This window comes from Stegodyphus dumicola, chromosome 4 (genome assembly GCF_044657685.1).
Source record: "Stegodyphus dumicola isolate Sdum_Otavi_A_Nest chromosome 4, ASM4465768v1".
Taxonomy (NCBI): Eukaryota; Metazoa; Arthropoda; class Arachnida; order Araneae; family Eresidae; genus Stegodyphus; species Stegodyphus dumicola.
The window spans coordinates 110,519,082-110,534,691 of record NC_140771.1 but is presented as its reverse complement, the minus strand read 5'-3'; the positions used below and the strand labels follow the sequence as shown (position 1 = coordinate 110,534,691).

The 15,610-nt window shown below is 31.1% G+C and overlaps 1 protein-coding gene across 3 annotated transcripts in view; it reads left to right on the top strand.

Annotated features, from left to right (window-relative positions):
• The window catches only part of Larp4B (La-related protein 4B), a 327,432-nt gene extending 313,326 nt beyond the window's left edge, over positions 1 to 14,106 (top strand). For all 3 annotated transcript variants that reach the window (XM_085815337.1, XM_085815336.1, XM_085815338.1), the window contains 2 exons: positions 5,505 to 5,670; positions 10,671 to 14,106. In XM_085815337.1, the coding sequence (XP_085671463.1) occupies positions 5,505 to 5,670; positions 10,671 to 10,789 (285 nt within the window). In that variant the 3' untranslated portion in view covers positions 10,790 to 14,106. The remainder of the gene's footprint in view (positions 1 to 5,504; positions 5,671 to 10,670) is intronic.
• The last annotated feature ends 1,504 nt before the right edge of the window (positions 14,107 to 15,610 follow it).

Here is a 15,610-nt window from a genome sequence, read left to right as displayed (position 1 = left end):
ATATACATATATATATGCTATGCTTATATATATACAGTCAAAAGTCGTTAATTCGGACACCCGTAATCCGGAATGATCTATAATCCGGACCTCAAAGCTAAAATCTTTCTGCGCATGCGCATAGGCGTTTTACTCGTGCGCGCAAGACATTTATGACTGCGCATATGCGTCTGCGCAAGTGCAGAATACGTTTTCGCGTGCGCGTTTAATGTATAACAAACGGTATATGCTAAAATTATCTAATTACCTATTTCAGTTAATGTTGATAATTGCGTTGTTCCTTAATCTTCGAATTGGATCCGTCTTATTATTTTTTCCAGACTGTAAGAGCAATTTTCTAAAAGTAAACTTGAACTTTTGATTATGTCAAATAGAATTTCCGATGCTGGAGCTCCCTAAGGATCTAAAAAACGAAAGTATGTTTTGATGTCCATCAAACAAAAAAACGAATTGCTACAAAAAATGGATAAAAGCATATCTTTTGTTTATCTAACCGTTCGGAAATCTGTTTATCAATTTCACGCTGCTCTGCGCGGGGGGGGACGTCGCGCAATGAACTGGAAGTTGATCTGTCAACAGTATCGTTATCTTCAGGGCAGATGTTTTTATTTTATTCGGCTTATAATTCCTTACTAAATGTAGTATTTAATTTCGATGTACTCCGTCTTTATATGATTTAAATCAAATTCCTCGTCATTATAAATATCACGAATACAAATCAAATAGTTTTCTTGTTGCAATTTTCTAATTTCGGCTATGCGTAAGGTATGCTTTACGCATCCGCGCGTTGAAAGAAATGTTTAATAAAGTAAACAAATAAATATTAGGCTTCTTTTTTGGTAAATTTTGATAGCTTTTAGATCATAATTGCTCATTATTTTATAAATTATGGTTTCATATTTTTAATTTTATAATTTCTGTATGCCATCTTACCAGATTTAAACTGATGATCTATAATCCGGAAAAATCGATAATCCGGAATCGCCGAAGTCCCGACGAGTCCGGATTAAAGACTTTTGACTGTATATAAGTTTGGCTATGGTCCCAAACTTTTATATACATATAAGTTCGGGAAGTTTAAAATTAATTTGTCTACAGAAATTTTGGTACTATTCCGTTTTGAGGACCGTAAAAAAATTGCAGCGAAAATGTATGCGAAAAAAACGCCAAATCTAGCGTACGCACTGATTTCAGATTGTGTAAGTTTATACAGTTCTATATTTCTTCAGATGCCATTGAAATACTAGTTTAATTTTTAAATCCTTTTTTGCTATCGTATGGATTTAACAATTTGGGAATTGCTCATGATGAAAGTCTGCAATAGAATTTTGGGTAAAGTGCTTCTGCACTTTACTCAGTATACATGTACACATCGACCTATTTTCACTTTTAAAAAAATCCCAAAATTGCACAAAAATGGCACTGCGTACACCCTTGACTTATCTATGTACACATCGACCTATTTTCACTTAAAAAGTAAAAGAAAGACAAAAATCTAATTGTTTTTACCCTTGTAAAAAACGGCAAACAAATAAGTGGACGATTCTGCACTTTACCGAGAATTTTTTCAAAGAAAAGGCATCATTCATTACAGAAAATTATGTTTGAACAACTAACGAGATGAAATTATGCTTTAACGATAATTCGGTAGCAAAATAGCGATGCAGGCATCCATTTCGTTATGTTTAGCAATTTTTATATAAATTATAATAATGATCTGAAATAGTTATTTACTCTTATGCTTCCATTCAGTCATGTTTAGCCTTTTTTATATAAATTAATAAAAAATATATTATATGAAATTAACCTTTCATCTAAGTTAAAACATCGATCTTATATAGTTATTTACTATTATGCTTCCTTGCTTGCATTAGGATTGCCGCAATTATTTTTGGCAGCACTGGCATCAACAATAGTTTGGCGATTTTTTACGGCCCTCAAAACGGAATAGTACCAAAATTTTTATCTGTAGATTAGTGAATTTATAAGATCTATTTTAATAAATACAAGATCATTGGTGGTGTCATTAAAATAATATATTAAATTTGCACAGCATTCAACTAAAATATTTAGATTCCCCCTTTAAGAAATGACTTCACCTTATATTCTATTAACTTTTAAAATATAAATAAAATAAGTAATGTTATAAAGCAATTTCGCACTTGCTTTTTAGGATGGTAAAAAAGTTAGTCGTTATTTTTTCATGAATTTCGATTGTCTGATTTTTTTTATGATAAATGTTTTTTACTAAAGAACCTGCTCTGAAATATTCAGGCCCATGTTAGTTTTCTATGTTACATACCTGCCAACTTTTACTAATTTTTCGTAACTTTTACGAAAATGCGTTTGTCTTTACGATTTTACGATCGTAATCCATTTTTTACTATTTTTTTCCTATTTCAAGTGTTTTTAGTGATTTTTGTCGAAATTTTAGAATTTTTCGCCAATTGCATTGTGTTTTACCACCAACTACCGACTACACTAAATCCAGTAACCTGCGGTTTCTCCCAACTCGCCGCTTAATCAGCCAATCCAATGCGCTGAACTTGTTTCTCCCACTCTTTTCTTTGTGGGAGCCAGATTATTTTTTTCACGTTCACTTCAGCAGCAAGGAAATTACTCAGCGAGCGTGGATTGTCGCATTCTTTTTTTTTTTTTTTTAACGTGCTACAAATTTTCTTAATATGCCGTTGTTACGAAATGAGTTCGAAAAAACCGTATTCTCAATATTTTCGGCCTGCCTACAAAGCCGAATTTCCAACAATTAAAGAATCCTTCAAAGGAAATAACTATGCATTTTGCAACATGTGCGTGTGTGACTTCATAATAAATTACGGTGGAAGAAGTGACATTGTGACGCATGTTAAGTCTAAAAAAGCATGAAGCTAATGCTTTGGCTTCGACAACGTCAAAAAAAGTGGATGGTTTTTTTTTTTTTTAATTTGACTACAAATTCGGATGCCGATGTCATTTTGGCAGAGTGTTTGTTTACTGCATTCCTCATCGAACACAAGGTGCTGCTAAGCGCTGCCGATCAGGCTGGTCAACTTTTCTGACGGATGTTTCCCGACTCCAAGATTGCTCAGAAATATGCTTCTGCTCGCACAAAAACATCTTCTATTGTGAACAAAATTGCTTGCGATGCAAAAAGTAAAACGATAGCTGCACTCTAGAATTCAGCATTTTCGGTGTCAATCGATGGCAGCAACAACAGCGATTGGAAGCTTGACCCCCTCGTTGTCACATATTTCTGTGATGTTTCTAATGAAATGAAAACTCCTCTTTTGCGTCTGCCATTGTTAAATGGAGACGCTACGGGGGAAAATATTGCCTCGTTGGTAATTAATGAGTTGATACAACTTAACATCCCAATATCAAACTGCATTTCATTTGGTGCAGATAATGCTCATGTCATGGTGGGTGACAAAAAGAGTGTAGCCTCTTTCATCAAAAAAGAACAAAATGAATTAATTGTTATTGGATGCCCATGCCACTTAATTAATTTGGCAGCAGAAAAAGCTGCAGCTGCTTTATCATTAAATATTAACCATCTTCTGATTGATGTGTTTTTCTATCTGGAAAAAAGTGTAAAAAGAAAAGAAAACTTAAAGAATTTCCAAGAACTGTGCTCTGGTGAAACGAGAAAAATTCTGAAACATGTATGCATGAGATAGTTATTCTTAGGCAAAGCGCTGGGAAGGCTTATTGAACTGTGGGATGCATTGCTAAAATATTTCCACGAAGAGACCAAAACGAAATCACAGATCCCATCAAATTTGTCGCCATGTAAGATTCCGAAAACCAACTTTGCTTCTAATCAAAATGCTTTAAAAGGGAAAAGCCAACACACAGAATCAAACCCTTTAAAAAAAAAAAAAAATGCTTAAGAGACTCCTCAAAGGTCAACTTTGTTAAAGAAGTTGAAGGGAAGAAGAAACAGTCTTCTATTAGCCGGGAGGAAAGGATTTTCTATCTTGTTTCTTCAGATTTGAACAAACCATATTGTAGTTTTGTGTTAAGTACCATTAAGATTTTGAAAGTGTAAATACCCTTCTACAATCAGCTTCGCCAAAATCTCCCCTGCTTATTATCCAAATTATCAATGATCTTTTAAAAGAACTTTATACTAAATTTGTAAAACCGTCCGTTGTGAAAAACAGTGTTTTGATTCGTATTGCCTATAATAGTTTGGCAAATCAAGAAAATGACAATGATCTTATAATTGGAAATCAAACCAGGGATCTTGTAAATTCTTTGAAAGATCATGAGAAAAAAGAATTTTTTCAATGTGTTAGAAAGTACTTTTCCTCAGCCTGTGATTACATTGTAAGGAAGTTTCCTTTGCAAAATGAAGTTCTTTTAAATGCTGAAGTGGCAAATTTGAAACAAATTGAAAATTCATCTTTTGAAAAGATTCGTTTTTTTATTGATAAATTTCCATTTTTGTTAACAATTAAAGAAAATGAATGCCATAATGATGCTTTAGATGAACTACAGAACCAATTTTCTGCTGCACAGTTTGAAGACTTTGCCAGTTCTGGAGAAGATAGACCTGATGTCCTCGTCGGTACCTTAAAAAGAATAAAAAGAGCTGATGGAACACCAAAATATGATAGACTAGCAAGAGTTTTATGTGCTATTCTTGTAATTACACACAGTAATGCTGAGTGCGAGAGAGTCTTCAGTGTTGTGAAGAAAAACAAAACTATGTTTCGTTCTTCAATTTCACCAAAAACTCTAGAAAACATTTTAATTGCTAAATGTTATGAGGAAACTAATTGTTATGACAGGAAATTTTCCAAAGAATTTTTGGCTAAAGCCAAAAAATGCACTCTAAATTCATTGCAATAATTTTTTTGTGTAACATTAAGTTCTTGTTTTATGTTTCCTAATAAATTTTTTAGTTACTACTTAATTGAGATTTACTAATGTAAGTACAATTTTCTTTTTTATATTTGTATAAATTGTTATTTTTTTAATATCAAAGCATGATATTAATTCTTTGTGTTCTTCTGAATTTTTATCTTTAGAGTTTGGCAGGTATGATGTTAAAATCACTTTACACTTTTACTGTTAACAGGTATGCTTTGTATATATTCACCTTGAGAGCAGTGATAGTAATTACAATATATGGTTGGATTTGGGGGGGTTAAAAATGTTTTTCCAGTTATCATAATAGATTCTTCTTGATGTTGGAATTGAAATTGGAAAAGTAATAATTTGACAAATTATTAACCCTCCAAGCACCGTGAAATTTCAAAGTTCCTCAAAATGTTATGAATAAATGGTATTTTCTTGATTCTGATTAAAAAGGACTCTCGCACTTCGTACCTTGATTTCTTTTCTTACAATATACATCCAATGTGAAAGCTTCATTTCTATATGGAATTTTATGTCCATAATGCTGATAGGATTAAGAAGGGTAAATTTTTGTGATTAAAAAAAAAAGGATTTTATTTCTTGCAGTTTTTAATTTTTTCCCTTTTATTAAAATGTTTTTACAGGATGAAAAACCCTTTAGAAAGTTAACTTATTCTGAAGTGGCTATGCGTGCCAAAGAAAAGGTGGAAAAACTTGCACAAGAGTTAAAAGAAAAAGAAAGGCAAGAGGCTATGGTTCGTCATCATAGGCAACAAGAAATGGTCGCTCAGAACAAACAAGCATCCACTCGTAAGTTATTCATGCCATGTGTATATTAAAAATTTAATGTTTTATAATGAGTGATCAAAAAGTCATACACATCAAACTTTAAATATTTCTAGAATTACTAAATGGGTATTAATGGCAAATTGTTTCAGTAGATGGTGCCTCTATACTGTTATAAGTTATGTATAATTTGAAATTACAGTTAGTTTATGGTGGGTTTTTTTTTTTTTCCCCAAGATGGAGATGAGTTTTTCCCAAGCGAAATGAATTTTTATAATTGAGCATTCCTTCGCAACACATTGTAATGGAAAGATTGTTGAAGTGTTTTAAGATATTTTAATTCTGAACATTACAAGACAAAAACTTTCTGCTTGGCAAGCTACTGGAAGTTTTCACTATAAGGAAAAAATAGCCACTTCCTTCTTTTGAGTTTGGACAAAATAAATGAAGGGAGGAGTAATATATTGCCATCAGCAAAAAAAGGGTGTGAAAAATCGAGCATCAAAATAAAATTTATCATATGAAGTTCACAAATCATTTCTTATGGTAAACATTTGTAGTTTGAGATCAGGTTACCAAGTGGAAAATCATTTCTTGTTAAGTTCACAAATATTTGCAGAGTATCTTAAATGCTTCAATAACTTTTTCTGTAAAAATGGGTTGCAATGTAAAGCTTCATCATAAAAATTTTTGCTTTGGGGAATCATCTTCATCTTGCACCTGCCCCCCCCAATGATTTTGCTGCTTAAATTTCAAGTGATGTATTACTGGTAATAGTATAGGGATATCATCTACTGAAACAATTTGCTGTTAATATCCATTCTGAAATTTCTGCAATTTTTAAAAAAATCTGAATCCAGTGACATTTATTAGTGAAGTGACAGGATTTAGTTTTTTTATGTGCTGTGAGAAGTTGATGAAAAAACAGGGTTTGTAGCGGTCCTTACAAGTGCTTACAAGTCCTTATATTTGAAAATAAAATATAAAGGCCCTTATAGGTGCTTACTTTTTCTTTAAAGCCCTTTTTTTTTTTTTTTTTTTTTTTTTTTTTTTTTTTTTTTTTGTGTGTGTGTGTGTGTGTGTGTGTGTGTGTGTGCTTATTTTTTGCTTTTAGTGCTTGTTTTAATGAACACGCATCCCCCCCCGGTACCAAAGTCGAAACTAAATAAAGAACTTTTCTTCCTTATATATATGGAACGTCAGATGGTGAATCATACTCCGGGAAATAGCTTTTTCCCCTTTCTCTGCATTAACGTAACCTATGGTGCTCGCGAGAGTACAGACAGGTGCAAGTCGTTCTATTGGTCAAAGAATTGTGAAAAACCGTAGAAAATTCCGGTACATTCGGTATTCTTTTTCCTCCCACCCAAATACTACACACGTTTGAATTTCTATCAAGATTTTAATAATTTACATTCTCGTTCCTCGTGGTCAGTTCATATTCATGTTTATTATGATCGTTATGCTTTATATTATGAGCATATGTATGAATATTTATAATAATATAGTAGCAGTAGCTGCTGAAGTGTAGATAAACTTCCAAAAATGGGTTTATTTTCACACAGATTAGCTTTCTAAGGAATAATATTCGGAATGGCTTAAATAAAAGGAAAGTAATCAAATAGTCAGAATAATTTCTTTTCTTTTTTGCCAATACATTATACAGTACGAAGGTTGGGAGGTTCTCCCCTTTCTCCGCAAAATCTGTAATATTGAAGCAGCGGTCTTTTTTTGGGGGGGTCACTGTCCAATCTGCATTGAATAGGACTAAAAGTTTTGCGGTCTACTCAACCCAAGCGAAGAATGATTCTATTTCGGAAATTTAGCGGCCTGTTCAAAATTAGAATGAAAAACACCCCAGATTAGTAAGTTTCTTTCATTTCCTTTATTTAGATCTTTATTTTCCGAATACCCGCAGCTGTTAATTCCGATTGCATAATATCACGTATGGAAGAATTACGTCGCACGTATTGCGCAATAACGTTTGCGGTATTTTGAAGAGATAATTAATTTTGATATTCAGTCTGAGATTTATTTATGAACACTTAAAAAGAGTTTTACTGTTCTTTCTAAGCAAGAATATTTCTCAGTTCCGTTGGTCTATTTTTATATGATGCACATATCGAAATGTCAAAATCATTTATTTAGCCGAAAAATCTAAAGAACGGCTACAATCTCTCCCCCCCCCCTCTTTTTCCAGTTACGATCGACTATACGGAATATTCGTCAATTTCCGAGTATGCGGGTTAGTTAAGCTTTTACTATTAAAGGATGACTGCATGAAGCAATTTCCCGTCTCCTGATTTCAGAACTGTTCCTCTTTTTTTAAATTACTTTGCTTGGAATATATGTTAAGGGAAAACTGTTATGCAATGAAAATTTAGAAAGTGTTCAGAATTTTGATTTAAGTTAAATTATTTAAATATTAATATGAGTGGAAAAATAAATTGTATTTATTATTAGGTGCCAAGCGAATACAATTAATATGGCTTATTATTATTTATTTTCTATATTTTGAACTTAAATTTCATCATTAAATCTTGTAATATAATTTAGTTCTGCATAGTTTTTTATTCTCTCATTGTAAACTAATTCTGTAAATTGAACTGTCATTTAAAATTTAAAAAAAAAAAAGGTTAATTGTTTTTCATGGTTGAGGTAATGCTCATTCTCTTAATAAATATTGCCTTGTTCATATTTTAAATTGCAACTCTAATTTTTCTTTTAAGGTTATGCAGTTGTGTATAATGTATTTAGACAGGTGCTTATTTTTTTTTTCTTAAAATGTGCTTGAAAAGTGCTTATATGTGCTAATTTTTTTTACTAAAATGTGGCTTTGAACCCTGAAAAAAATTTTTGTAGAGCTTGTCAAACGTTCACCGCAAACAAAACAAAAAGAGTAATACTGATAGTCATTAAAATAAGCAGAAGATAATCCCCTGACATAGAAGGACCTAGTTGTTTAGAGAGTTATTATTCTGCATTTGTTAAGATACAAAACCTGTTGAAGAAATGTCTGGTGTATGTCAGCCCAGTATGTAAGATTTTCAGTTTAACAGTGGCAGAGTTCTTTTCAATTTATAATATTCCATTCCCTACAAATAAGCACCCATCTTTTTACACTTATGATTAGTTTACTAATGCTAGATTACACATCTTCTGAGATAAAATATGAAATGGTAAGGACATTTTCAGCACTGAATGACTAAATGGATGAAATACTTAATGAAACTGAAATCTTAGGTTAAAATGGAAGCTGTGGTTAAAAAAATTGCGGTGTTTCAGGATGGTTAGTTACATGATTGTATTGTTACTAATGCTGCCTTTTTAATTCAGATAACAAAGGTGGAAGAATAATAATGTTCTGCTGATTATTGCAATCTTATCTCTCTGTTCAAAAATCATCACAGATAAAATACTCAAAAGAATATCCAAAGCTGTGAAGTCCTTCATTTTGGGAGATTGTTTGAAGAGGTCCAAATTTACAAATATTTGAAAATTATGAAGATAATATTGATGTCTAAGGATTGATTGAAGTGTTGAATAATAAATGTTTTATTACTGAAGAAATAAAACATTAAAGTTAAGATCTTTTATTGTTATGCTGTATAAAATCCCAGAATATCATTGTTTTATTTCAGTTGACACACTGGTAATAAAATTGTAGAAACGAAAGCTGGCTTGAAAGACTTTCAGTCAAATAGTAACTCATCAATTAAGTCTTGAAAATTGTTTAGCTTAAATGTGGTAATCTGGTTAAGCTAAATCAGTTAAAAACATTGTTGGGTAGATAACTGTGTGGTGTACAGTAATGTCTAGCTGTTACCATTCTTCAATAAACTGAATAGCTGCTTGCTTTCTCTCCTCCTTATATTTTTTAAAGGTGTAGTTTAACTAATATCCATTTGTAGAGACTTCGAATATATCTTTTCTTAAGTATATAACCTCAATGCTTTACTGTTATTTATTAACCTAAATCATCTGATATAAAGAAGTAAATATATTAGCTGAATTTAAAATTAGCACCACTTAATGCTTTTTTGTTGGTACTGCTGGGTTTGAAAAATGTCCCATGGCTTTTCACATATTCACTATAAATTAAGGAACATTTCATCTTCTAAAAACAGCACTGAAATTTCTATTTTGTTTTAGTGGAAAATTGTTCAGCCTTAACTTGAATGCTGAATGTGTTACATAAGATTTGATAGGATACTGTAAACATCACACTGAACATGTTTAATTTTGAAATGCATATCAAAGCTCTCCTTTTTGTAGCAAATATATATCCTTAATATATGTAGATGTTTCATTTTAGATAAGTCTATTTTTGTTGCATATTTTGATGTCTGTCTTTTTTTTTTTTTTTTTTTTTTTTTTTTAATACTTTTCAGTTTATACAGTGTATGCACAACTCAAAAGTATTTTGATGCACTTTTGTACAGAAGAGTTCTTATCTTCTGCAAAATATATATTCTTTGTATGCAATTGTATACAAATATATATATATGTATATGTAGCAGTTTTATGTTCTTGATTAAGTAAATTTTATAGTGGTTTATGTGCAGATTGTTTATTAAATGTAGTAGTAATTCATTTAAAAAATATTTAGTAATTTATTTGTTGTTAAACGTATAGAAATGTAATGCCAAGTTAAAGCGGTTAGTGCTATGAAGTAGATTTTAATCTGTCATTGATTCAGTTATTACAGTTTAAAAAAAAAAAGCTTTCATTTTATGGAATTGCTATAGCAATTTAAATATTGTTAACTAATTTTTTTACTGAAATTATATATTGCAAATATTGATAAAAGAAAGTAATGTGTAAGTACTGTTGTACGTAAATTTTTTCTATAAAACTAAAAATTTTAATGTCTAATCCAGTTGTTTGTTAAAAGGAAATGTTCATTAATTATGCAGGCAGTTAAATGCTGAATTGTTTGTGTCTGTATTTTCCTAGCAGCTAATTATGTATTGTTTGTTTTCATTTCATTTTCTAATATTTAAAATGCATAAAATTCCTTCCAGGGGGACCCTTTAGAGAATTTCCAAGGGGACGAATAGTTGAACCCCGTCCTGGCCCAAAAGAATGGCGTGAACGAAGAAAACCTGCCCGAACCATATCTCTTCCAGCTACTGGGCAATGAAGTTGCCATTATAACCCATAAGCATTCTGAGGGTTTTACCTATTATGCAAAATAATTGTGATTTGGTTTCTGTCAAGTTTCAGACTGGAGATATATTACAAACTATATTGCCTCACAAGTGAATTACATAGCTTGCTATTTAACTTCCTGTGGGAATATTTGCTTCACAGCTGTTGGCCCTGTATTTGTAGTTAAAATTGATGACCATCTCAGCACTGATTAGAAAAATTAAATATTTCTTTCAGAATGAGAAGGTTGTCAAGGTGCTACCTTTGGTTGCAAGCAAAGCCCAACAGTGTGTCAATGCAAATGTAAATACAGCTTTGGGAGAAATTATTTTCCTTATCAGGTGCCTCCATGTAAGATACTTGATGAGATTATTGTAGCATGGACACAAGCTAGGGAGTAGCATTTACTATGCCATGGGTCTTGTGATGCAAATAATTATGAAAACTGAAGAATACTCGTCAATCTTAAGTTCAATGGCAGGAGCTTCCATTAATGTAAGTGGTGCTGCGTGAAAATAGTCAAAGCACTGCTTGAAAAGAATTGCAGTATACCAATGTTTGACACAGAATTTAATTGGTATATTAATTTTTTGGCACATATCTTTATCAGATGTTGAGTTTTGTTATTGTGTGCATTAGAAAGTTCATTTAATGTGACATCCATGTTCTTTCAACAAAATAATGAAATATGCAAGTTATTAGCAGTATATGGAAGATAAATCTTAATCATCTTGCGGCTATTTACATAAAATATGCCGCCTGCTTACATTTGTGTTATAATTTCTAGTCCAAATTTATTATGCATTTGTTGCATCGGCATATTATAAAATCAAAAGTATGGAAGCCAAACTAATGAAGACTGTAAAATGTAAATTTGTTATTGTTTTGCGTCTGTGTCGGACTTCATTCTTTTCCCCCTTTTAGGGTTTTAGAGACCCTTATGTGATACTATATTGCCTTAATTCAGTGTGGGGATATCTTTTTGTGAATTATTGAAATATCTATGAAGACACATTTAAACTTGTCATGCTTGTATGATAAGAGAGTTCTAGGTTGTGGAAACAAACAACTGTAACAATTTTCTGTTGCAGCTTTTTCATGTGTAACTTAAGCAGAAATCTTTACCAAAATTTATATACAAAACTGCATATTCTTTTCTTTCCCCACTTGGTATTTTTCCAAATATGAGGTCTTATTATTAACAAGCAAATAAGTTTGTGTGTGATTTAGTTTCCTAACAAGCTGTTATAATTTTAGAGGTATCTCTTACTTTATATAAGTATTTATACTCCAGCAGTGTGGAGGGTCCACAAAAAAAAATTTTTTTTTTTTTCCTTTTTTTTCCTGCTGGGGATTTCCCCCATAACATGTACTTACATAAGGGAAAAAACAACATTTTGAAAGTGTAATTTGTGTGTATGTGGAATTATAAAATAAATGTTAATAAGAATGAAAATATTGAATGGAGATATGCATGGTAACCTAACTACTGTATTGTTTGCTTCATCTAAGCAGCAACAGTACAGTGTGTATATATTGAATATAGAAAGCAGATTTCCAACAACAAAAAATAGATGCTAGTTTATATCTCCTGCACTGCAGAGGTATAGTATGAGACAGATGATAGTGAAGCAAATTGAACTTAGCTGCTCATATTATGTGAGAAGTTACCCTGCATAATTAAAAAAAAAAAAAAAATAGGGTTGCAGTGCTTTTCTAAACTTGTCATATTAAATTAACAACACAGCTATAGTGTGGGGCATATTTGTGATTATTTTTTTACTTAAAAAATAAAAGAAAAAAGATTGGTCAGTTTCTATGATTAATTACTTTTGAAATCATCTCAATTTTGGTGTGCATGTTACCAAGTACCAAAGAAATAATGCATAATCATGGAACAGTTAGGGTGTTGATTATTAAGAACAGATTTTTGGTTTGTGATAGAGCATATTCTCTGCAATAACTGAAAATCATTGCTAAATGTAAATCACTGCTTAATGGTGTTGCACAAATCAATTTGCTTGTACTTCTTTAGCATGAACTCTATTGACTGACAAATCCTAGCTTTCATGGATGTGACAATGTTTTCAAGATTGCTGTATCATATTGAAGCCCTTGATTTTATTATTTAAACCTGAAGAACTCTTCTTGACTTCTGTTGCAGCTTCTATTCAGTATTTAAATATTTTCAGAGAATGCTTTAAAAAGAAACTTTGTCAATATTAACATGACTGAGAATCAGTGTAACAAGCCTGTGTAACTTCAGAATGAACTTTGGTTTCGTGGTCAACTGTTTAAATTCATTTGCCATATGGAGAGTTGTCCGTTTCAATCCGATGGCTTATATGTTGGTGTAATGTTTTCCCTGATTTGAAAAACAAATGATTCTGACAGAAGTTTTGTAGTTTCTTCACAGTTTATGTTGCAACATAGTTACTGCTTTCTAAACACTTTTAATAGAACTTAATTTGCAACCGTTTCTTTCCCATAAAGTAACTTTAAAATATACATCAGTTCTACATTTGAAATATTAATACACATGCATCTGCAGTTTTGCTTAAATTATAATTAAACTGTTAGTGTCCTTTTTAAATAAAGTCTGTTATCATTTGGCTGGTGATTTCTCAGAATTTATGTACCTTAAATTTATTTATTATTTAATTGGTTAATTTTTCTTCAGTTTAAAAAACTTTGTATCTGCTGTTCTTAAAACTTTTCATTAGTCCCTAAAATATTGATTTGTAAACAAATCAGCATGTCATAACTTAAGTGTATATTTTTGTTAGTTATTTGTTTCATAATTATGCTCATATTTACTGTGAACTGGGTTAGTTTGAAAATTTTATACCGTGATGAAATTGGTGTTTCTACCAACAGAATTTTATATGCTTTAATAGATGTCAAAAATATTTTGGCCTGTAAACAGTCAAGCATTTAGTGTTTGTGATAAATATAAGCAAAATGTTAATTTGAAATTTTCTTGTTGCTTTTATTTCATTGTAGAAAAATATTCGTATTTTAAAACGTTTAGCAATGTTTTTCAATATTAATGGTATGGGTTTTGTCTTTTATTTGAAATTATCACCTAATCCTATTTTCATTTGTACAGTGTTACACTTTTCGTTTTGTGAATTATGGATGAATGATTGACTACTTGGGGGGGGGAAGTTGCATACATACACCCATTTTGACTTGATATTTATGTAAATGGCAAATATGAAATTACTTTACACATAGTAAATACTTCCATACCAATAAGCAAGAAGCATTTGGCTGAATTTATTATATAATAAATTGTTTTAATTTCCAGATTGGTGTTTTGTATCATTTTCTCTAAGTTGTCTCATAAGAAAGTTTATTTTTAATTATTTTTATATACCTAACTTTTGCTTCTTGGTAACTCTGAAGATAAAATTCCCTCTGTGCTAAGAAGAAGTGGTAAGAAAAATAAAGCTGAAAAATATTATCTTGGTCGAAATGTAATAAATTTCCCAGTGTTTGCATTGCCTTTCTCCTTATCTGTGAAGTAATTAGCTTGTTGTATTAAGCTGTGTACCCTACACTTCTAAGTTTTAATGATGGAATAACCCATTATTTAAGTTCCAGTAGCTTCCCCAAAAATTATTTAATTGGTTCTGCAACACTTACCAGTTACAGCATTTTTCATACTAATGCTGCTTATTACTTTTTAGAACTGAATACATGTCCAGTTATTAGAGAATTCTGCTTAAAGGAAAATGTTTTGTATTATGATTCAAATAACTGAACCTTAACATATGGATTTAGATCATTTATTGAAATATAAACAAAGCAGTTAAATAGACTAACGTGACTGTAGTGAGAGTTACGACGTATAGCATTCAGCTTTGTTGAGATGCCAAAGGAAGGTATATTTCTGACAAAATAAAAATTGTTTGCATTGATCATGATTTTTTATTTCATGCACTGATGATGCTTACATAAGGTCTTTTATTTATCATCCTTGTAGTTTTGCATAGAGCTAGGTAGTCTTGAAAGTGGTGCATTTAGATGCGTCATTTGATTTCTTAGCATTTTTGTACTTTTCTATTTATATAAAAGATTTGTTTACGAGTTGCTGATGAGAAGTATTATTTAAGAAAAGAAGAAAAATATTTTCGACTTTCATATTATTTCTGAATAAAAGTAAGCAGGGTTCTTCTGTGGGGTGGAAGTTATTCGGGTTTTTTTGGGGGAGAGGGGGAGATAAACCAAGTCTTTCATTCTCTTCGTGGGTAAGTATAATTTGGTTTTTTAATTAAATTATGTAATCATATTTGTTTCAAACATATCCTAAAGAGAGATTTTGTTTTCTCTTTTCTTTCATGCATTTTGCATTACTAAGGATGTTGCATATTAGTAAAAATTCATGTTTTGTTTGCATATCTGATATTGTCATCAAAACATTTCATGGAATAAAATGTTTCTAAATATAGTTATAAACCTTCAATTAATACATTTTTATTAGCACAAAAAGAAGAACCTAGAATTCCCATTAAACTTAAATAGCAGTATTGAGATAAATACCATTTAAAAATGAAGCAAAGAAGAGAATTAGGGAAATTTTCATGCTTGATCAGAAGGCAAATTGAAAACTTGTATTAGAAGTAACAGAAAATTACACATTCGTAAATTTTTATTGCCAAGTATTTAGACCCTTTTAAAAAGTTTCACAAAAAGATTTCTGAATAATGCAAAATATCAATGTAATAATGTTAATGAACAAATGACTAATAAATCACTAATGAGTTTTTGAAGTAGTATCTGAGGCACAGTTCAGTCTTAGACATTTTGC